The following is a 23,688-nucleotide window of genomic DNA, read 5'->3' on the forward strand; positions in this document are numbered from 1 at the left end:
TAACAATACCGAGAGCATTGAACATGAACGATTATGACATTTGCATGACACCCTTAAGCTGGTTAGAACCCCATTTTGACTCTCTAACTTGTTAACTTGAAACCCTAACACTGTCTTGAATCCCCCTTTGAAACTCTAATTTTAAACCTAGACCTTGGCTTTAAACACTAAACTTGACTTGAAACGCTACTTTGATTACCTAACCTCGCTTGAAACCCTCATTCTGTCTTGAAACTCTAATTTGAAACCCTAAACTTGGCTAGCCTAATTTGAAACCCTAACCCTGGTTTGAAACCCTAATTTTTAACCTAAACCCTGGCTTGAAACCCTAATTTGAAACCTTACAATGTCTAGAAACCCTCATTTGAAACCTTAACCTTGGCTAACCAAATTTTGGTTACAACCAAAACCCAGGTTTGAAACCGTAACCGTGGCTTGAAACCTTACTATGAAACCCTAAATCTGGTTTAACAACCTACTTTGACTTGTTTAAAATCCTGAACCTGTCTTGAAACCCTAACCCTGGCTTGAAACCCTACTTTGACTCCATAACCATGGCTTGCACCCCTACTTTGAAACCTTAACCTGAAACTCTACCTTGTAACCCTAACCTTGTTTCGAAACCCTAACCTTGGTTTGAAACGCTACTTTAAAACTCTAACCCTGGTTACCAGAGGATAGCAAGAAAATGAATCATTAGTCAAAACATCCCTCACAGCTGCATGGAAAAGTGAGGGTAATTAGCTCTATCATCAGGAAAATAAGTAATTACATTAGGGGAAAAAACATGTTTGGGAGGGCTGGATTCTTTGTGGTCTTTACACTATATAAGGACAGGTCATAACACGTGACCATAGCAACAAGCCCTAACAACGAGAGGCCGTCATTGATATTCACTGGTTTATCTCTAGAGGGCGCTACTGACTTGTACATAATTTGGGAGCAGCATATTTGCCACAGGCGGCACGGTGAACGACTGGTTAGAGCGACTGCCTCACAGTACTATGTACTCGCCGATGTGGAGTTTGTATGTTCTCCCCGTGCCTGCGTGGGTTTTCTCCGGGCACTCCGGTTTCCTCCCACGTCCCAAAAACGTGCATGGTAGGTTGTTTGAAGACCCCTAAATTGCCGTAGTTGTGAATGTGAGTGCGAATGGTTGTTTTTTTTTATGTGTGCCCTGCGATTGGGTGGCAATCAGTTCAGGGTATACCCCGCCTCCTGCCCAAAGATAGCTGGGATAGGCTCCAGCACTCCCGCGACCCTTGTGAGGATAAGCGGTTCAGAAAATGGATGGTGGATGGACACTTGCCACATTATTTATTCGCCCACCGTAGTCTCCCATTACTTTGTATTTAAAATTTCCACTACTGTGCATACAAAGTCACACGTCTTAAAACTACTTTTGTTCATCATTAAGGGTTGTTGGGGGTCTGATTAATGGTATTGTAATAATACTAATTAGGAAATGGTAACTTAAGGTACTGGTCTGCAAAATGGTTTAAAAACAATTTAGAAGACCGGTGGATTTAATTCTAATTGAGGCTATAAGGGATATTTGAATGTGAAATATTTTCGAGCAAAACGGGTCAAAATATAAGATTTATTGTTCTCTCGGCTACTTTTATTCCCAAGTTTTTTTGTTTTCATGAGAACATGGCTGCTATTTTTTCCCTTTTATGTAATGAAATACAATTAAACAAATAAAAAAAGACTTGTTTTACTTCAGGTAATGGCTTTGAATAAAGGATTCCATGAGTACAAAACGTGCAGGGTCTGCGTCATGCATTGTTACTTTGTTGCTGTGATTTAAAGGCAAGCGTTTTCAGCGTTTGTGACGCCTTAACCCCCGGCCTTCTGCTTGTTTTTAGGAAACGTAAGAGTCGCTACGGAACGTTTTCATGGCGCTATAATGTTATTGTGGTTCATTTTGCACCGAACAATGTCAGGGTAGTTTGGATTTAGTCACCAGTTACCAGGATGGATGGATATAGATTAATCAGTATTCGAAACATCTTTATTTGCCAAGTATATAAAAAACGCACAAGGAATTTGTCTCCGGTCGTTGGAGCCGCTCTAGTACGACAACAGACAATTGACTGAATACTTTTGAGACATGAAAAACATAAAAAAACACAAGAAAAACATAAAAAACAGTCACTGAGGAGTGATGCAGAGTCCTCTAGCAATTTAGAGCAGTTTGAAATGACTAATAGAACAATAGTATGGTGCAGTGACCATTGTGCAAGTGGCGCAGAGACTTCAAGAAAAGTATGCACAAAGTGACTGGCAGTGCGATAATCTTGGAACAATGTCAATTGTGCAAATGGTGCATATACTTATCATACTTTGCAAATAAAGATGATTCTGAATCTGATAGATACTGTTTTGAAAATCATATTTTGAGCATACATTGGTGATTAGAGTGGTTTACTTGAATTACAATTAAATTAGAAAGAGGGGGAAAACAACATAAAAAGCACACAGACAACCGGACGAATCTGATTATGTCAGGAACCCTATGTCATATCCATCCATCCATCCATTTTCTGAGCCGCTTTTCCTCACTAGGGTCGCAGGCGTGCTGGAGCCTATCCCAGCTGTCATCGGGCAGGAGGCGGGGTACACCCTGAACTGGTTGCCAGCCAATCGCAGGGCACATAGGAACAAACAACCATTCGCACTCACAGTCATGCCTATGGGCAATTTAGAGTCTCCAATTAATGCATGTTTTTGGGATGTGGGAGGAAACCGGAGTGCCCGGAGAAAACCCACGCAGGCACGGGGAGAACATGCAAACTCCACACAGGCAGGGCCGGGGATTGAACCCGGGTCCTCAGAACTGTGAGGCTGACGCTCTAACCAGTCGTCCACCGTGCCGCCCTATGTCATATCATTATACAATATTTTCACTGTATGTTTGAAAAATATATATTTTTATATAACTAACGTCAGGTCTTAATATGAAATAAGGCGAAGGAGAATCCATCCATCCACGATATTCCAAATTACCCCCAATATTATTCATCCATCGATTTTCTGAGCTGCTTCTCCTCACTCGGGTCGCGGGCGTGCTGGAGCCTATCCCAGCTATCATCGGGCAGGAGGCGGGGTACACCCTGAACTGGTTGCCAGCCAATCGCAGGGCACATACAAACAAACAACCATTCGCACTCACATTCAAACCTACGGGCAATTTTGTGTTGTCAATTAACCTACCATGCATGTTTTTGGGATGTGGGAGGAAACCGGAGTGCCCGGAGAAAACCCACGCAGGCACGGGGAGAACATGCAAACTCCACACAGGCGGGGCCGGGAATTGAACCCGGGTCCTCAGAACTGTGAGGCTGACGCTCTAACCAGTCGTCCACCGTGCCGCCCTATGTCATATCATTATACAATATTTTCACTGTATGTTTGAAAAATATATATTTTTATATAACTAACGTCAGGTTTTAATATGAAATAATAACCATTCGTCCACCGTGTCGCCTATGGTGCCCGGAGAAAACCCACGCAGGCACGGGGAGAACATGCAAACTCCACACAGGCGGGGCCGGGAATTGAACCACGGTCCTTATAACTGTGACGCTCTAACCAGTCGACCACCGTGCCGCCCCTAATATTCTTCCTATGACGTAACGTGTATTATGTAACACACTGATCACACTGTAGTTTGGCGTCTATGTTTGGTCTTTGCTCTTATTTTGCTTTGTTTGACTGCTGTTTGCTTTCAGGTCGGCATTGCAAATTGGAATCTGTTCTCTATTGCCTTACCTGGATAAATAAAGAAAATAATAGTTTGTTCCAATAAATGATATGAATTATTTGTGCAGCAATCGATCACATTTTATTTAGGGATTGGGAAGTCCGAGATTTCCCGAGTTTCCCTGAATGCACCAACAGGCGCTCGGGCACGCGCAGGCTGCGAGGCGTCGCGAGCGAGCGCGGGAAGGAGACGCAGAAAAGGAGATCGATAGACGGAGCTCCGCTAAACAGGTGGTCGGAAAGAGAGAGAGAAAGAGAGAGAGAAAGAGAGAGAGAGAGACACACACACACCAAACGATCATGTCGTCCGGCGGGAGGAGAGGCGGAAAGACTGCGCTTTAGCGGAACAACCACCGAAGGACCCTAACCGAACCGAGAACCCCCAGCGCCTGATGCCGCTTGTGGACTTCTTGCGACTCTTCTCGCCGGGCTTGGGAGCATCGAGCGGGCGCGGAAGGACACCATGAAAGTGACGGTGTGCTTCGGACGGACGCGCGTGGTCGTGCCGTGCGGGGACGGAAACATTCACGTGCACGCGCTCGTCCAACAAGCCGTCATGAGGTACAAAAAGGCCATCGCCAAGGTAACCGAAATCCTCCTCGTCTTATTGGTGTTGTTTTTAGCATGGTAGCAAGACAGGCTAGCCACCCTACTTGTTGCTGCTAGCCAGAGGGAGGGCGTGCGCGTGCATGTCTGCACACAACATGGCGCAAACTTGGAACAATTCGTTTCCAAGTTTCCACTACGCATGTGCACGCGCATCTCACGCACGCGCGATTCATCTGTTGCAAAAGTTCGTAATCAAAACATCACATTAAAAAAGCCACCAAAGGCGAGGTCGTCTGCAGCTTTGTTGTTGTGTGGCTGCAGCTTTGTTGTTGTGTGGTGTTAGCCGCATTGCATGTTGGCATCAGTAGGACCGCCCACGCGCATTTTGGCTGGTATTGTTTGCATGGAACTTTTGGGGAGTGATTTGGATGACTTGGGAAGAACGGGAATAGCTTCCAGAAGATGCTACCCTTAGCATATTAGCATCAGCAGGAGCGTGTACCCATATATTTGCTAGTGTGGTTTAATGAAATGTTTGGGATCTAGTAGGGACTGCTGGATCATTTGGGAATTTCAGTCTCCATTTTAGACCTGATACAAACATGGATTTGTCAAATCTTAAAAGATTGTTTGTCTTGCAGACCCCAGATATAAGCTAAAAAGTCTCAGCACAGAACACCAGACACAGAAAGATTCTTTCCACCACCGACCCAGAATCCAGTCCTCCAAGACAGAAATTTCGCATGATCAAATTTGATCTAACAAAAGTGAAGATGAAGAAAAACACTTCCCGCTTTGTTGCGCCGATGTTTCGCGAGTGTTTCCAAAGGTACCGGAGGTGGTAGTATTGTAGAATGGTGGTGGAGTCAAAAAAAAAAAAAAGCTTTCTTTGGAAAATATTTCTTGTTGTCTGGTGAACTCACTCATATGAAATATGACATCAGGTATAGGACGTATGTATTTGTAGCCTCTTCCTTGTTCCTCAGCTCGCTTCTTAATTGGCTATGTTCCGTCTCACGTCACAATTCATGGCGTCATGACTCGAGCAGTCGGCTTTGCCCACAGGCCTCACACGCAAGAGTTTTGTTCATAAATATTGAACATGTTTAATATTTAAGATTGTCAGGCTTGACCCCTTTGGGACCCTATTATGGGGACAAATTCACTATTAACACACCTCAGACCTAAGGATAATCTCATAGGATAGCCTTATAAAACATAAAATGGTCTGGCAAAGTCCGGACAAAAAAAGACCGATTGTCTTTGTGTGTCCTGGGCCATAATTGCCATTCGCCAGTTGGCATAATAATAATAATAACAATAATAACAACAATAACAGAGTTGCCAAATGTTACAGAACATACGTATTTTGTTACGGAAATCACCGAATGTTGACTTGTTACGGCCGTAACACTGATTATTCCGGATATTGGGAAAAAATCATCTGATATTACCGGCGTGTCTAGATTGAACAGCTGCTTGGTGCATGCATTTTTTTTTAGCCCCTCTCCCATCTTTGTATGTCACTGCTCATCACCTCCATGAATAAGCGAATAAGCTACACTCCTTACCATGCTTTTTACAAAAGTATCACAAAGGGAGGACAAGGAGTGGATAGGCGAAGATGATGTCAAAGCCATACTAATTGCGAAGCTATCTTTACAAGCGTAAACCATCCAATTCAGTCTTATCAGCAATGGGGGAGAAAACGAACCGGCGACGCTGCATTTGCTGTACGTACTCTTACCCTCGGCGCCATGCCGCCGCAGGTAAGCATCAGTACGGTTTGCACACTTTCTTTAGCTTGTATTGTTCCATGGAGTTCTTTGGATCCATTTGGGAATGTGTTAGAAATTGAGAAGCTTCCAGAAGATGCTAACCGGTTAGAATGCAAGCACCAGGAAGGTACTTATATTAGCTGATGTTGTTGTTGGCTCCATGGACTTTTTTTTTGATCCACCAGGAGTGATTTTGTTTACTTGGGAAGGATTTGAAAAGCTTCCAGGAGATGTTAGCCGGTTAGCGTCAACAAGAGCGTGCAGACTTATTTATGCTTGTACTGTAATGTTTTGGATCCAGTAGGAAATGTTGGGATCACTTGAGAAGTGTCGGAGAAGTTTCCAGGAGATGCTAGCTGGTTAGCATCTTAGCAGTGAAAACAAAATTAAAGAACATCCTGTTTCTGGTCATTGTTTTTATTAATTGTTATGAAGTCATCTCTAAATGTTGACTCACTTGCTCCAAAGTACAGCATTAGTCTGGTGACCTCCTAAATAATTATTACAGTCTTCATCATGAGTAAAGTTGTCAAACCATGACTTATTGAAGTAAAATCTGTTTTAGTCTAAAGATAATCATTTTGGTATATTGAAGTAATGGAAAAGGTTATTAAATGACGACCTACCCGCTCAAAACAAGGATTTTATCTTCAACAGTGTCTTGCAGTCTCAGAATAGTCCATAAAGCTTCCCAATATTGATAAACAGTAGCATTAAAAGAACAAGTTGTCGTCTTAAAATAGTTTTGCGTCTCAAAATTATGACTGACCGTTACAAAATAAAGCATTTAAGGTTAGGGTTTTACGCCTGAAACAGATTACAATTTACTACAGTTTATATTGCCTCCCATTACGGTGCATGTTAGACGCTTATTACTTGTTTTTCAGTGTGAAATGACATATTTGAGGAGGCAATAGTTAATTAAAAGGGTGTGTACGTGTCATTAAATCCCACTTGTGTGGTAGAAAAGTGAGTATTTTAGCTCCTGGCCATGCTTCCATCGCACACCCTCACAGATGCTCTGTCTGCCGGGGAGCACTGCTGGTTGACTAGGAGTCTGGAAGGCTACTGTACTGTTATTTATATTTACTGCTGTGTGCTCACTAAACGACCAACTATTTAATTGACACAACACACCCATTTAATTACTTTTTAAGCCACATTTATCAGCCCTTTAACCACAAAATGTCGCCGAAAAAGCTGTTAACAAGACAAAGTGGAGCCATGCCAGCGGCTAAGCTAACAGATGCTGTAAAATCCATCCATCCATTTTCCGTACCGCTTATCCTCACTAGAGTCACAGGTGTTCTGAAGCCTATCCAAGCTATCTTCGGACTAGAGGCAGGGTACACCCTGAACTGGTCGCCAGCCAATCGCAGGGCACATATAAACAAACAACAATTCGCACTCACATTCACAACTACGTGCAATTTAGAGTCTTCAATTAACCTACTATGCATGTTTTTTTGATGTGGGAGGAAACCGGAGTACCCGTAGAAAACCCATGCATGCACGGGGAGAACGTGCAAACTCCGCACAGGCGAGGCTGGATTTGAACCCGGATCCTCAGAACTGTGAGGCAGATGTGCTAACTTGTCTTCCATCATCCATCCATCCATTTTCTTCCGGTTATCCGAGGTCTAGTCTCGGGGGCAGTAGCTTTAGCAGGGAAGCCCAGACTTCCCTCTCCCCAGCCGCTTACTCCAGCTCTTCCGAGGCGTTCCCAGGCAAGCCCAGAGACGTAGTCTCTCCAGCGTGTCCTGGGTCGTCCCTGGGCTCTCCTCCTGGTGGAACAACGCCTCACCAGGGAGGCATCCTAATCACATGCCTGAGCCACCTCATCTGGCTCCTCTCAATGCGGAGGAGCAGCGGCTCTACTCTGAGCCCCTCCGGGATGACCAAGCTTCTCACCCTATCTCTAAGGGAGAGCCCGGACACCCTACGGAGGAAACTGATTTCGATCTTGTTCTTTCGGTCACGACCCACATCTCATGACCATAGGTGAGGGTAGGAATGTAAATCGACCGGTAAATAGAGACCTTCGCCTTTCGGCTTCACTCTTTCTTCACCACAACGGACCAATACAAAGTCTGGATCACAGTAGATGCTGCACTGATCCGTCTATGGAGCTCCCGTTCCATTCTTCCCTCACTCATGAACAACCACTTAGGGCAGGATCTTATCCCCGACTCCACCCTTTTCCGACTGAGGACCATGGTCTCACATTTGGAGGTGCTGATCTTAAATCCCAGCCGCTGCGAACCGCTCAAGTGAGAGTTGCAGATCATGGCTTGATGAAGCCAACAGAACCACATTGTCTGCAAAAAGCAAAGATGAAATACTGAGGCCACCAAACCGGACCCCCTCTACGCCTCGGCTGCGCCGAGAAATTCTGTCCATAAAAGTTATGAACAGAATCGTTGACAAAGGGCAGCCTTGGCGGAGTCCAACCCTCTTCACCGAACAGCCCGGTTTGGCACCCCATACTCCCGAAGCACCCCCCACAGGACTCTCAGAGGGACATGGTCGAACGCCTTCTCCAAGTCCACAAAACACATATAGACTGGTTTGGCGAACTCTCATGCACCCTCGAGGACCCTGCCGAGGGTGTAGAGCTGGTCCACTGTTACACGGCCAGGAAAAAAACCACACTGCTCCTCCTGAATCAGAGATTCAACTTCCCGAAAGGACCCTCCTCTCCAGCACCCCTGAATAGACCTTACCAGGGAGGCTGAGGAGTGTGATCCCCCTGTAGTTGGAACACGCCCTCCAGTCCCCGTTTTTAAAAAGAGGGAACACCACCTCAGTCTGCCAATCCAGAGGTACTGTCCCCGATGTCCAAGTGATGTTGCAGAGGTGTGTCAACCAGGACAGCGCCACAACATCCAGAGCCTTTAGGAACTCTGGGCGAATCTCATCCACCCCTTGGGCCTTGCCACCGAGGAGCTTTTTTAACCACCTCTGTGACCTCAACCCCAGAGATAGTAGAGCCCGCCTCAGAGACCCCAGACTCTGCTTCCTTTTGGGAAGGCCTGTCGGTGGAATTGAGGAGGTCTTCGAAGTACTTTCCCCACCGACTCACAATGTCCCGAGTTGAGGTCAGCAGCGCCCCATCCCCACTATACACTGTGTTGATGGTGCACTGCTTCCCCCTCCTGAGACGCCGGAGGGTGGACCAGAATTTCCTCGAAGCAGTCTGGAAGTCATTCTCCATGACCTCACTGAACCACTCCCATGTACGAGTTTTTGCCTCAGCGACCACCAAAGCTGCATTCCGCTTGGCCAGCCGGTACCCATTAGCTGCCTCAGGAGTCCCACAGGCCAAAAAGGCCCGATAGGACTCTTTCTTCAGCTCGACTGTATCCCTCACCGCTGATGTCCAGCAACGGGTTCTGGGATTGCCGCCACGACAGGCACAGACTACCTTACGGCCTCAGCTCCGGTTGGCCACCTCGGCAATGGAGGCGTGGAACATGGTGCACTCGGACTCAATGTCCCCCGCCTCCCCCGAGACGTGGCTGAAGATCTGCCGGAGGTGGGAGTTGAAACTCCTTCTGACAGGGAATTCTGCCAGACGTTCCCAGCAGACCCTCACAATACGTTTGGGCCTGCCAGGTCGGACCGGCATCTTCCCCCACCATCGGAGCCAACTCATCATCAGATCAGTTGACAGGTCCGCCGCTGTCTTCACCCGAGTGTCCACGACATCCACAAAGTCAATCATTGAACTGCGACCTAGGGTGTCCTGGTGCCAAGTGCACGTGTGGACAGCCTTATGCTTGAACATGATGTTTGTTATGGACAATCCATTGTGAGCACAGAAGGCCAATAACAGAACACCACTCGGGTTCTGATTGGGGTCTTTCAGGTCTCACTGTCATTGTCCACGTGAGCATTGAAGTCCCCTGGCAGAAAGATGGAGTCCCCAGCGGGAGCGCTTTCCAGCAGCCCCTCCAAGGACTCCAAAAAGGGTGGGTACTGGGTGCTGTTTGGTGCATAGGCACAAACAACAGTCAGGACCCGTCCCCCCCACCCGAAGGCGGAGGGAGGCTCTCTCGTTCATCGGGGTGAACCACAATGTACAGGCGGCGAGCCGGGGGGAAATAAGTATACAAACACCTGCTCGGCGCCTCTCACAATGGACAACTCCAGAGTGGAAGAGAGTCCAACCCCTCTCAAGAGGTCTGGTACCATGGCCCAAGCAGTGTGTGGAGGAGAGCCCGACTATATCTAGTCGGAACAACCTCACACACCAGCTCGGGCTCCTTCCCTGCCAGAGAGGTGACATTCCACGTCCCTAGAGACAGTTTTTGTAGCTGGGGATCGGATCGCCAAGGTCCCCGCCTTCAGCCACCGCCCAGCTGACACTGCACCCGACCCCTTTGGTCCCTCCCATAGGTGGTGAGCCCATGGGAAGGGGGACCCACGTTACCCTTTTTGGGCTGTGCCCGCCATGGGTGCAGGCCAGGCTTGCTTTCGAGCCCCACCTCCAGGCCTGGCTCCAGAGGGGGGCCCCAGTGACCCGCGTCTGGGCAAGGGAAACTTATATCTGTTTATTTTTTTCATCATAGGGGTTTTTGGAGCCGTGCTTTGTCTGGTCCCTTACCTAGGACCTGCTTGCCATTTGACCCTACCAGTGGCATGAAGCCCCAGACAACTTAGTTCCTTGGATCATTGGGATACACAAACTCCTCCACCATGATAAGATGACGGCTCAAGGATTGGTGTGCCGCCACATTAAAAGGAATTTGGAAATTATTTTCTGGCTGGCAGCTCACCTCTACTCACCTCTTGCCCAAAAGTCAGCTGGGAGAAACTCCAACTCACCTGACTGTAACCTTAATGAGGATAAGTGCTGTAGAAAATGGATGTATGAATTAATCAACTTGCCGCCAAGTTGAGTTTTATTTGTGTCATCAAATTCCACGGAACATGTTTAGACACTTTGTATCTATCTTTCACATCTTATCAAATCAATTTGTGTTTATGCGGGATTACGTTTTTTCCCCTTTGATCCAGAGGAAACGTTCACTTATGGATGTTGCAAGGCACAATTGTTTATTTTGCACCGTATAAAAGCGGATATCTATAACGCCGACACATTTTCTATCCGCTTCACAGGGTAAGGTGACTAATCAGTTTAAATGGACTCTTTGGACAAAATCTTCCATATTGCTTAAGAGCGGCTTGGTGTTTTGGTTTTTAAAAATTTAAATTTCGTTAGGGCTGAGTGATAATGGAAAAAAATAATAATCATAATTTTGATTGGTATTGAAATCACAATTAATAAACACGATGATTTATTGATTTTTGAAATTTAGTATTTATTCACCTACCAAATCTCAACTGTAAATATTAACTTAAAAGAAAACCAGAAGATAAATTAGTAACAAGTACAATAATAATATATATTAAAAAAATTTAATGAAATAAAACAAATAAAAATAAATACAGCCATGGCTAAAAACATTGGCACCCTTGGGTGACTGTATTGACTATTACATATATTTGTAAAAAAAAAATCCTTCTTTCAATATTCTCGCATTTAGTAAATTTAAATACATTTTATAAGCCTAATTGACCTGATTTCATGTCAGACAGTCGGGGAAAAAAGCATTTGTCTTTTTATCCAAAGCCATGACTGTATCTGCTTTCCCTGCTGTGCGCACCTTGGCCTCTGAGGGGCAGTGTGGTTGATGCATGTATGGAGCTACATATTTACAGTTAGCTAAAAAAAAAAAAAAAAAGAAGAAAAAAGTCTTTGTAGAAGTTTATGAAACTGTTTTTTCAGAGTAGGAAGAATATATACCTGTGAGTATTGTGTGTGTGTTACTACGGTGTTTGTGTGTGAATATTCATTATTTCAAGGTTATCTAATGCTAATTTTAGCTAGCCCATCAATCGGGTTTTCCATTGACTGTTAACATTAAGCTGGCAATTTCTAAAACAATGAGTCTCATTTGAATATACAATGCATGTAATTCTTTTTGTTGTACGTTTAGTTTTACTGTAAACTCCAACTGGGGTGTCAATGAACAGCTTAATGCAGGCACAGGGAGGGCAGAAGAACATACGTCACATGCTGCAAGGGTGTGTTTAGGGTGGTTTTACAACTTTCATGCACAAGCCACGCCGCGGCACATTAATTTTTTCTTCAATTATCACGTTTTTATGATCATGAGAAGCCAAAATCAAAATCGCGACTAAATTTCAATTATTCACACAGCCCTAAATTTTCTACACTCGTTGTTTACAGGACTTGCCGAAACTAACCATTACAGACGTACGCCGTCTTTTTGCGCCCTCCACCAAAACACTGAGCAGCAATTTAGTGAGGGCTTTTATGCATACTTACACCAATTAATATGAAGGTATACGTCAATTTTCTTCCTAACAATGTGGGTACATTAGATATAGGTTGTTTAATAGGTTATCAAAAAGCTAATAAACAATTCCGGTTAGTGATCGCTTATGCATGTGTTGTTGTATTAATGTTATTATGAACATCTCCAGTTATCCAATCAGAACATAGCGGTGTCAAATAAAGCGAGACAGACATCAGATCCATAAAGACGCATGAAAAGCTCACAGTGCAGTACAATAGGGCTGTTAACGTTGTGGGTTTTTACCCATCTTTCCTTTATAGCAGCAAATGTCGTCATCAGATCTGATGAATCTCTGAAATCCAACTGTAGTTGTTTTTTTTATTCCCAGATCTTTTTCTTTAACGAGTCTATTTCCCCATTTTTAATTTGTTTCATACACTGCGGTGCTTAGGAAAGAAAGTTCTGGGACCGAGCAATACATGTAATCATACCTGAGTTAAACCGCTGGGAAATCTGTGGTTGCTTAAAACACCCTTGAATTTCTATGACGATGTGTACATTGGAACAAAACAATGTTCATGGTATTCATCCATTTTCTTCAACGCTTCTCCTCATTAGGGTCGCGGGCTGCTGGCGCCTATCCCAGCTATCTTCGGGCGAAAGGCGGGGTACACCCTTTTGTTATACCTTAGATCCATCTAAAAACCTTTTTAATTGAATAAATAACAAATAATGAATAAAAGGCAGGGCTGGTTGTTTTCTCCCCCTATGATGTTTATGCGTAGCGGCCTGTACTGTAACTTCCCCTGTCATTACAGAGGAATGCTTCCTGAAGAAAAAAGGAAAAACAGCATGCTTGCTTTGACATCCAGAGAAGTCCTCTCATACCTGAGGAATGAGACTGATGAGGGGAAAAAGTTTCAAGCTGGTGTAAAATATGACTCCCTGATGGAAAACTGCTCCCAAACCTCACCGCAGTCGTCAGTTTTCTAACGTTGCTCAGGAGAGCTGAAGCCCACAAGGCCGCTGTGGGATATCAGCTGTCGGGATAGTTAATTCGGCTTTTACCACTATGGTCTGTTGTGGACTAGACATTTTGAGCTAGATGATGAAAAATTAGGATTTACAGCAGCTATTGATTACTGAATCTTTTTTTATTTTTTTAAAAACATGTTTAGAACAGATGACGTGTGTGCGTCATTTGCATCCGCTTTGCTGTAAAGTTGCAGTTTTTACATTGAACGTTGTAGGGGGAACACTTCAAAGCAGTTGCTTTTTTTCCTCCCATCCTTGAACCTGCAGTAATTTTTTGTTTTGTCGTTTTCACCCAAGCTGCTACTATAGAAGATGGCACAATGCTGATTTGCCTTTCAGCTCCTCCAACACCTTGCTGTATTTTTCAGTATTTAATTATTTTTTTATACTTGGTGAATGCCCAATTCATTTCTCGCGTTGGCTCACTTGGTGTCACATCAAAAATTACGGCACAGAAATGCCGCATTTAACCATTTAACAATTAACCATGGGCGGAGCGTGGCACCTTGTCTTTTGTAAAAAGCTCACTAAACGTATTATTTTACATTTCTGTAGCAGGAAATAATCATTGAATACTAACAAAAACAATAATAATACTAATTGGCGCGAACAAACAAAACCTCTTTCCGAAGACCCAGTCGCTGCCCAACAAGGTGCCTGATGTAAAATTCACGCACCGAACAATGCATGCACAAACTCAGCAATAATAGGGAATCGCTCATTTGGTCTGCATTATACTGCCTGGGATATAACTATCTGATATCTTCATAACAAATTTAGACAGGTCTCAATGATTAACAGCCATCTGCTGTGACCAAAATTCGAACATCTTCCTGAGGACCCCTTAGCTGCCCAACAAGGTGCCTGATGTAAAATAAATGTTCAGCAATCTCTGAGCAATGCAAAACACAGCAATAATAGTGAATTTACAACAATTGCCTCTTGAAATATCTTAAAACATATTTTTTTTCCCCCCACGGGCTGTCCTTCAAAACAATAAAAACATTTTTTTTAGAATGTTGTAGAATCATCACATACAAGCCCCCCCCCCCAGTCATATCGAAGTTTCTGTTGTAAAACTGAATTCCAGCCTAGGGGGCGACAGAAGTTACATCTTATAGCCTTAAAGAGGACATATTTTGCCAAACCAACATTTTGTAGTATTTGGGATGTAATAATGTCTTTATGGTGCCTCAGTAAACATGTGAAATATGAATTAGAATTGTCCACGCATCCCTGATTTCCAGACGTTTTTCTGCCGAGAAGCCTGAGGTCATTTGAATTTCTCAAGCTTATTTATGTCACAAGCGAAGATCTCTGCCTTCCCTTTCCGCTCCCGAGCCAGCGTGCTCTCACAAATGGGTCAACCAATCAGAGAAAAGGGGGGAGATACAAAACTGGGTCAAACAGAAGTAGCTGTCAGAGGGGCCTTTTCTGGACACTAGTATGATAAAATGAAATTGAAATAAAATTGACACTTTCATACTAAGTCCATTTTAAATAGTCACTCTGTGGAGGTCTAAATAGCCAAAATATGGGCCGTTTAACTGCAATGCTAATCAGCATAATACCCCAAGAATTGCTCAGGATGTGAAAAAAATGTAAAACAAAAAAAAGCCAGTTGTTTACAGTGAATCCTGGCTATTAATGGGGGTTTAGGACCACGCCTAAACATGAATAGTGAAAATTTGCAAGTAAAAATGTTTATAATTGCTTAAATTAATAGTTTAAAACCTAAACGCACCGCTAACGATGATCCCAAAACACTTTAATTTCAAACTCGTAAGACATTAGCTCTCTCTCACAATGTCTCATTTCTTCTTTTTCTCATCTACTGTATGTACTCCTTTTACACAGTGCCCCTTAAGTGTTCAGACTGAGAAACCACATAATTGAAATACCTTGTGTTAGTTACGCAACTCAACTTTATTTATAGAGCAGGCTTATACATTTAAGTGAATTGTGTGGCAAAACTGTCAGATAAACATGCAGTTGGATGTTGAAATGTCAGTAACGCCAAGTTGTAATTCTAAAAGACAATAGACATTTGAGACCAAGGGTGTTTAACTCATTTTAGTTTGCGGGCCATATCCAACCCAATTTGATCTCAAGTGGGCCGGACCAGTATATCCGTGGCCTTATAAGCTATTAATAATGACAATTCAACTTTTTTCTACCATCCTTATGGGTGCACATAATTACTACTACTACATTAGGGAAAATATTCACATTTATTGATTATTATCTTGTTGCCAATCTTCTTTCAAATCATATATCATAATCGAATGTTGTAACAAAAATTTGTGCAATTCCAGCAATATTATGAATCAGTGTTTTCATCTACAGATGCAACTTAGAGATCACAGTAGAGCTACAAACTGTATTTACCTTTTATAAAACAACCTATTTAGAAATCTTTAAATTTACATAAATTTCCACATCCATCTGGAAATCTTGAAAGGCTCAACTGACTCATCATACCATACAAACTAAAGTGGGAACTTTTTAGAATGAAAGTGCAGTTATCCTCCTACCTTGTAAAAGTATACAGACAGATTGACAGAGTGAAAGAAAAAAAATGAAATAAATGTATTTTCTGTCTATTAAGGACACATCCAGAGTAAGTGCAAAATAGAAACTCAGATTTGCTACTTATTGAATTGTCACTCAGTCACTTGCCATAAAAAACAATTAATTTTATGAGGTTAGCATTAGACTGCACAAACAATTAGCAACCCCCTCTCCAACTATTAGCATGGATCAAATTATCTTGTAGCTTACATCTCACTAAAGAAGTGACTTCCAGCTTTTCCTTGTCAGGGTGTCGCCACCACAGCGAGTCACTCACATGATTTCTTTGTGTAACCATGTTTATCCGGGCTAAACCGATGTCCCAATTAACTTCACAAACTCATTTTTAACTGCACAATTGCACATTGAATTACTGAACAAACAATACATGATATAATACATACATTGGCATTGCTTCACACAAAGTCTCACTCTCTTACTGCATATTGATTGGAGGCGTGCCCCGCTGCGCCAATCTTTTTTCTCTCTCAGCTTTGTGCAGTCACGTCACGTGACTCACAGCACTTCCGGTTCAATTGTAGTTGTGTCAAAGTAAAAGCAGGAGTTTCAAAATAAGAGTCTATACATATAAATGAACTAAAACTTGTGCTGGGCAGGACAGTGCCCGCGTGCTGGATTAGAACCCTATATGGGCCAGTTCAGGCTGGCCCGCAAGCGCTGTCCTGTACGTTTGACACCCCTGTTTTAGACAATAATGAAACATCAGAAGTCTTATCGGTTGTCATCTTGAGTGAGTTCTGTGAAAGATGGTCCCAGTTGTCATATGATCCAACCTGGATTGGTGCTGCTGTTATGCGGGATACATTCTGTAGATAAGAACCTGCTCCTAATGTTGAGTCGTGCGCTCCGATGACATTCCGGTTCATTTGGTTGTTCCAGCCAGAGGTTGCCGCTTCCATAACCGGCACAATGCAGGATTAAGAGCTTCCCTGATGATGCTGGTGACGCTGACACTGTTCAGGAGTAAAAATTGCACCTTAAAAAACTATGACCAGGCGTAGTGGAGATATTGCTTGAAGAACTCTGTAGAACGTAACCAGTGTTTCATTAAAAGTTCAATGGAGGCAACTAACTGGAGTCTTGCTAGTTGTTGTAGATATTTGCAGTTTATATTTTACACAAACAATGCATCCAGTGATAGAGGTCATGCTGAATGCATACAAACCTAAACGTAACTGTAAAAAAATAATCTCCTGATTTTATGAAAGTCTTATGGAAATGAACGGCAATATAACACCATACCTGAAATCAAAATGGGAAGCTGAATTAGAAGTTAAAATCACATCTGATGACTGGTATGACACGTGTAACCCATCCACCCATTCCATCCATTTTCCATACTGCTTATCCTCACCAGGGTCGCGGGCGTGCTGGAGCCAATCCCAGCTATCTTTGGGCGAGAGGCGGGGTACACCCTGAACTGGAAGCCAACCAATGCAGGGAACATATAAACAAACAACCATTTCCACTCACATTCAGAACTACAGGCAATTTAGAGTGTTAAATGAACCTACCATGCATGTTTTTGGAATGTGGGAGGAAACCAGAGTACCCGGAGAAAACCGATGCAGGCACGGGGGAACATGCAAACTCCACACAGACGAGGGCGGATTTGTGATGCAGATGTGCTAACCAGTTGTCTACAGTTTGTAACACACTTTACTTCCACTACTTCACAGCAATGGAGGGGTACTCCACAAGAAAATTGTTTCTTTATTACTCCTTAAATCCAAAACAAAGGTTTATCAACACTTCAGCCCTGTTGGAGACAAGGTGGTTCCTTAAATGTGCATCACACTCATGTTTTTTGGAGCTGTGTAAAACTGAAAACGGATATACATTCAGTTTTGACAAAGGTTTCTTTATACTCGTCACTGCGGCTATCCCGTGTGCAGTTTGCCTTGATACTCGAGCACAACCCACGCGCGCTGTTTTGAAAATGTCCTGCAGTTCTCCTCCAAGTCGGGGGTGTCGGTACGGCTGGTATTGGCTAGGACACCACAGGGTGGAGTTTCCTCTGCATTTTATGGCCATTTCCATTTTTTTTTTTCCTTTCCGCAACAAGGAACAAAGCAACAACAATGGCGTCCGTGGAGCAGTGTCTGCTAGAACAAATGGACCTAGATGACAAGATTATATCTTTAATTAAACTGAAAAATGGCTTAAGAAAGCAGCGACGTAGGTCGTATGTGGAACCAAGGGGAAAGCTGTGTACGTCAATATAGCATGTGACCAAAACGGACCAATCACGAGAGATGATCTCTGTGGCATTCTCCGTGCTGTGACAATTTGTGCTGTGTCTTGCGTCAAGTGTCCGATAGGAGCCGTGCGGCCCTATGCATCGGTCACGTGATGGAAGGTGGGTGCTGTCGCACGTGCGAGGGCGGGAGTATAAAGAGGCCTTAAACTGTTTGGATATAAAATCCCAATGATATGTCTTTTTGTAGTTGGGCTTCATTCCACCAGTGTTGCAGAAAAAGGACTGTTATTTGATCTCACAGCCTCTTGGAAAGTCCTCACCAGAAACTGATACAACCTTAAAGTTCCAACTCAGAAACAGTGGCTGGACATTATTAAGGACATATGGACAATGGAAAGACTGACTCACATACTACAATTGAAGGAAGGCCTGTTAAAAAAAAAGTTGGCAAAAGGTATAAGGGTACTGTTATATTCTATGGATAGACCTTTTTAAAAAAATTTTTTTTTTTTTTTTTTTTTTGATGAAGGCAATTGCTGGAAAGACCTTGACGAGTAGATTATATACAGACACTAACCAGTGTTTATGGACTAGGTGTTAAGAAGCAATTGTGAATGAATGTCTTGTAGTCATTGCATCATCAAATGAGGCCATTTAGCCAAAACAATGGCAGATCTAGAGAGCCTTCATCACAAGGTTTTATTCGACATGTGACTTGATGTGGTTTATTGCCACTCAATTTTTCACTTTGTTACTGATAAACCTATCCTGAAGGCATTCTCCTGAAGGTAGAGCTTGATCACTACCAAAAACGATCGTGTGTCTAGGTGTTTGGAGATGATTAGATACAAATCGTAGAAATATTCAGGAATTTTCAGTTTGGCATATTTGAGCGTTTTGTGGCCTTGTCGTTTGACCTTGGCCTTTATGCTTTTGGGTTAGTGTTGCTTGTGAGAAGCTCTGAGAGCAAAGAACCAACCTGGAGACTGTCAAGTGTTTGGTTGCTGACGTAACATACAGTATCTTGCCTTTGAAGCTAGTGAGACGTCTGGGTCGCTGTCAAATTCCAGACGTGTTCCCTTGTCCTGCTGCGTCAACCAATGAGAAGTACTGTCTGTTCTAATGAATCCCGCCGCCTGGCCCGTGGTATATGTATCACTGCCAGAGGCTAGACTGCCGTACAGCGTGTGGGAAGCTTGACCTGAGTTATACTGCATTGTAAAATGGCTGAATTTAAAGGACACTTTGAGTCGCCGTTCTATAGGACAAATATGTATCATGAGATATCGACCTCAGGTTAGCCTGTGGATGTGCAGTGCTGTTAAAGTCCATCACTGTTTTGGAAACAAGCCCACACATAATAAAATGTGTTGTATAATGCTCAAGACGACAACAAAACTCAGCTACCTACATTGCTTTGACCTACATTGTCATGTAGGCCCTTATTTTTAATGTCCGGGCACTACTAACATCTTTTAGGGACGAAATGTCAAACAGCATATCAGAAGTTATTTGGTTACCTAATTTAAGCTCCCTGAGATGGTCATTTTTTCTAATTTTCCACGGGGAGGGAGGGTGGACTGAGTGCGAAATGGCTGTTTCAAACCCAGATGGAGGACTTGGTCGATGCCATCTATGGGCTAATTGTTTTTTTTTTTCCAACTTTCCAGGGGTTGTGACTGAGTGCAAAATGGCTGACTTCCTGTTTGATTTTGTGCCAGAGTCCTTGAGACTTTTTTTTTGTGTTTCCTGTTATTATATACATCTACATTTTGTGTCAATAGGAGATGCTGGTGTGAGGGGCTAATTTTTTCGAAGTTTGCAGTGGGTGTGACCGAGTTTGAAATGACTGCTTGAACACAAAATGGATGACTTCTTAATCAATTTCATGCATGGACTTTTTTGTGCTTCCTGTTATGATAGACATGTCCTTTTGAATTTCATGCCGATTGGTAAAACAGTTGTCGGGGTCTAATTTTGTCTAACTTTGCAGTGGGCGCGACAGAGTGTGAAATGGCAGCTTCAAACCAAAATGGAGGGCTTTTGATTAATTTCATTCATGTTATGATAGACATGTCCACCCAATTTCGTGTTGATGGGTAAAACTGGCATTGAGGGCTAAAAAAAAAAGCATAATGGCTGCTCCAAAACAAAACAGCTGAACTTTTGTTCAATTTCAGGCACTTTTTTGTGTGCGCCCTGTCATGATAAACTGATGTCCACCAAATTTCCTGTTGAATTTCATGCATGGGTTCTGAGAGTTTTTGTGTGCGTCCTGCTAATGATACACATGTCCACCCAATTTTCCGTTTTAGTGAAACTGGTGTTGGGTGCGGATTTTTTTTTCTAACTTTCCAAATGGCACAACTATGGAATTTACACAAAGTGAGCCCCTTCATGTTCAATTTTACACATGGGTTTTTGAGACTTTTTCTGACAGTCATCATATGAAGCTTTTTGGACTTCATGAGCCACTCTATATGTATGTTCATGTTTCTATATGCGGCCTGAGGAGGGTAAAGGAGCTGCAAGGCAGATGAGTAATGAAGTCAAAGTCTGCTGTGCCCGCGGGCCAATCCTCACCCGACTGTCAAAGGAAGCGCTGTGCTCTATATTTAGCCCACAAAGCCTCATCATCCTGAGTAGAGACAATCATTATTATTCTACCCTCATAAATCAGCCCCCATTGCCTCCGATGCTTTTTAAAATTGATACACGAGGTTACCATGGTGACCGATTGTTGTGCTTTTGGATTCTTTGTGTAACTGAACCGACACATTTGTCACATGGCTGCAAGCTAATAGCAGCCAGGCCCTAAAATAAAATCTTGCACTTAACAGCAAAACAATGAACAACTTCTTGTACACAAAAGACTTAGGATTTTGGTCCACTGTGACTGGTATTCTCCATCAGTTTGTGACGTTTGACCCAAAGGAACAGTGAGTGAAAATGTGAACTGCTACGTTATCTTAACTAGATATGGAGCAACTAGTATTGAACAAAACCTTTTGTGAACAAAGGAGTAATTTGGATCATCTATGAGTGCCATATGTTTGTGATTGTTGACAGTACCACTAAATGAAGATGCAGACTGTTATGTTAGCTAAGCCAGCTACCTAGCTATCATAGTATTGTGCAACGTTTTGTGATCAACGGACCTTAATTTGGACCTCCTGGGACTGGTGTTGTCCATCTGTTTGTGACATTTGCTAAGAAGGAGGACTGAGTAAAGATCTAGACTGCTATGTTAGCTTAGCCAGATAGCTGGAAACTGGTATTGTGCAACCTTTTGTAAACAAAATGACTTTTGCTGATACTTGAATGACAAAAAAATAATGTTAACATGTGGAATTGCCTGTCTGGTTAATAAAGTTTTTATCACGGCGACAGTTTGGACTTTTTTTTGACGTGACGCTTGGTTGCCATGGAGGTAACAATCCTGTGACGTAGAGAAACAAAAATGACTAGTGTTTTTAAAAAAATATATATTTTGTATTTTTGGAACAAGAGGATTAATTGTGAGTGACTGGGAACATTTGGTGAATGGACAGGGGATTATTTCGTGGAAAAGACTCTGAGCTCTGTCGTTTGTTGTCATGCGACCGCTCACTATCAGATTACAACAACAAATGGGGGGGTGAGTCCATATAGGGTCAAAATATTAGACACAGCTCTCAGTATGATGTAGTATAAACATGGTATGACAGTGTTATTATCAGACATTTTGTTTTGGATGTTATGGGATGGTGATGAAGTGGCCACTGCAGGTTTATGTTTAGAAGTGAGGGGTGGGCCTCTGCAGACAAAAACTTGGACAAACGTGTCCATGCAGGTGTACTACAGTAATGTTGTGTTGGTATAGAAGTACAGTGGTGCCTTGAGAAGAGTTTAATTCGTTCCGTGACCATGCTATTATTTCAAAACACGTATCTCAAAACATATTTTCCCCATTAAAATGGTATAGAAATGCAATTCATTTGTTGCAGTCCCCCCATTTTTTAATCGTTTAAAAAACAAACAAACAAAAAAAAAAGACAAGGAGCAATATATTGAAAATGTAGTAATTTAAAACAGAAGAGTGTTATGCTATTTACTGGTTTTAGGAAGTGGAATCCATAGGGCTGGGCATTGTTGAGAACCTCACGATTCAATTCGCTTTCGATTCTTTAGGGTTGCGATTCGATTTGATAATTATTTAAATGTTACAATGTTGATTCAGTAAAAAGTAAAAAAATAAACAAGTGAATACAGTTTGACAATTTTTTATTTTTGATGTCGTATGTCATGTTACTTTTTTATGCAATAAAACATGAAAATAAAAAATTGCACAACTTATTTGTATGTATGGAGTACAAAAGTAAAAAATATCACAGCTGTGTATAAACACTGAAAAGGTAAAGTGTATCCATCCATCCATCCATTTTCCGTACCGCTCTAGCACGCCTGCCACCTTTTCATGACTTTTTGTTAGAATTTTAAAACAAAGATGCCTGTTTTGTAAGATTAACAAACAAGTGCTTAAAGGCATTTAAATGAAGTCAATTGTTGGAGATTCTATTTCAAATTTTGATTTTCTTTTTTAGCGCAAAACGAATGGCTGCTCCAATTATCTGTTGTCGGTATCGTCCCTGAAAAAAATCGCTCTATCACTAATGTTAATTGTTAGCCCATGTGGCTATGGTGTTGTCCATTGTATGCTTGGTGGAGGCTGCGATTGTTTCAAATACACGTGTCATTCTCTTTCTTTTATAGTTAGTTTTTAAGTCTTCTCCAACTAGAAATTTCACTTGTTCTAGGTGCGCTCGAGCAGTACACAAGTAGTTTAAATCTCTGGCATGAGATACACACGCACAAACGTCCCATATGATGTGATGTCACGTTGGGATAGAACTATAGAAATTGCTTTAAACCTGAGAGAGTTGCCTTGTTCCCGTTTTTTTGTTCTAGGTGCGCTCCAGCAGTAAACAAGCCATTTAGATCACTCGTATGCACAATATAATGTTGTACTTTCATGTTGCTATAGAAGTAGAGAAATTAGTTATAACCTGAAAGAGTTGACTTGTTCCCGTTCCCTTGTTCTTAGGCGCTTGAGCAGTAAACATGTAATTTACATTTCTGATATTAGGTCCAAACAAACAATCTTTTTATTGTTGGTCCAGAAATACAAAATGGGGTTAAAACCTGATAGAATTTACTTGTTCCCGTTTGCTTGTTCTAGGCACACTTGAGCAGTAAACATGTCATTTGAATCTGTAGTATTAGGTGCACATTCACAATCTAATGGTGTGTTTTCATGTTGGGATAGAAATTTATAAATGAGTTAAAACCTGAGAGAGTTGACTTGTTCCCATTTACATGTTGTAGGCACACTCAAATGGTAAACACGTCATTTAAATCTTCAACCTTAGGTACACACAAACTGCCCAAAAGGTGTATTTTCAGT

General features: G+C 42.5%; 1 protein-coding gene across 12 annotated transcripts in view; it reads left to right on the forward strand.

The window, feature by feature from the left end:
• Positions 1-3,829: 3,829 nt before the first annotated feature.
• Positions 3,830-23,688, forward strand: part of LOC133489491 (partitioning defective 3 homolog) — a 268,623-nt gene continuing 248,764 nt past the window's right edge. For 6 of the 12 annotated variants that reach the window (XM_061798626.1, XM_061798632.1, XM_061798635.1 and 3 more), the window contains exon 1: positions 3,882-4,348. In XM_061798626.1, coding sequence (XP_061654610.1) covers positions 4,229-4,348 — 120 coding nt within the window. In that variant the 5' untranslated portion in view covers positions 3,882-4,228. Of the gene's footprint in view, positions 4,349-23,688 lie in introns of all 12 variants that reach the window. The other 6 variants (XM_061798628.1, XM_061798638.1, XM_061798627.1 and 3 more) reach the window with 3 other exon arrangements.

The sequence above is a fragment of the Phyllopteryx taeniolatus genome, chromosome 14 (assembly GCF_024500385.1).
Source record: "Phyllopteryx taeniolatus isolate TA_2022b chromosome 14, UOR_Ptae_1.2, whole genome shotgun sequence".
Taxonomy (NCBI): Eukaryota; Metazoa; Chordata; class Actinopteri; order Syngnathiformes; family Syngnathidae; genus Phyllopteryx; species Phyllopteryx taeniolatus.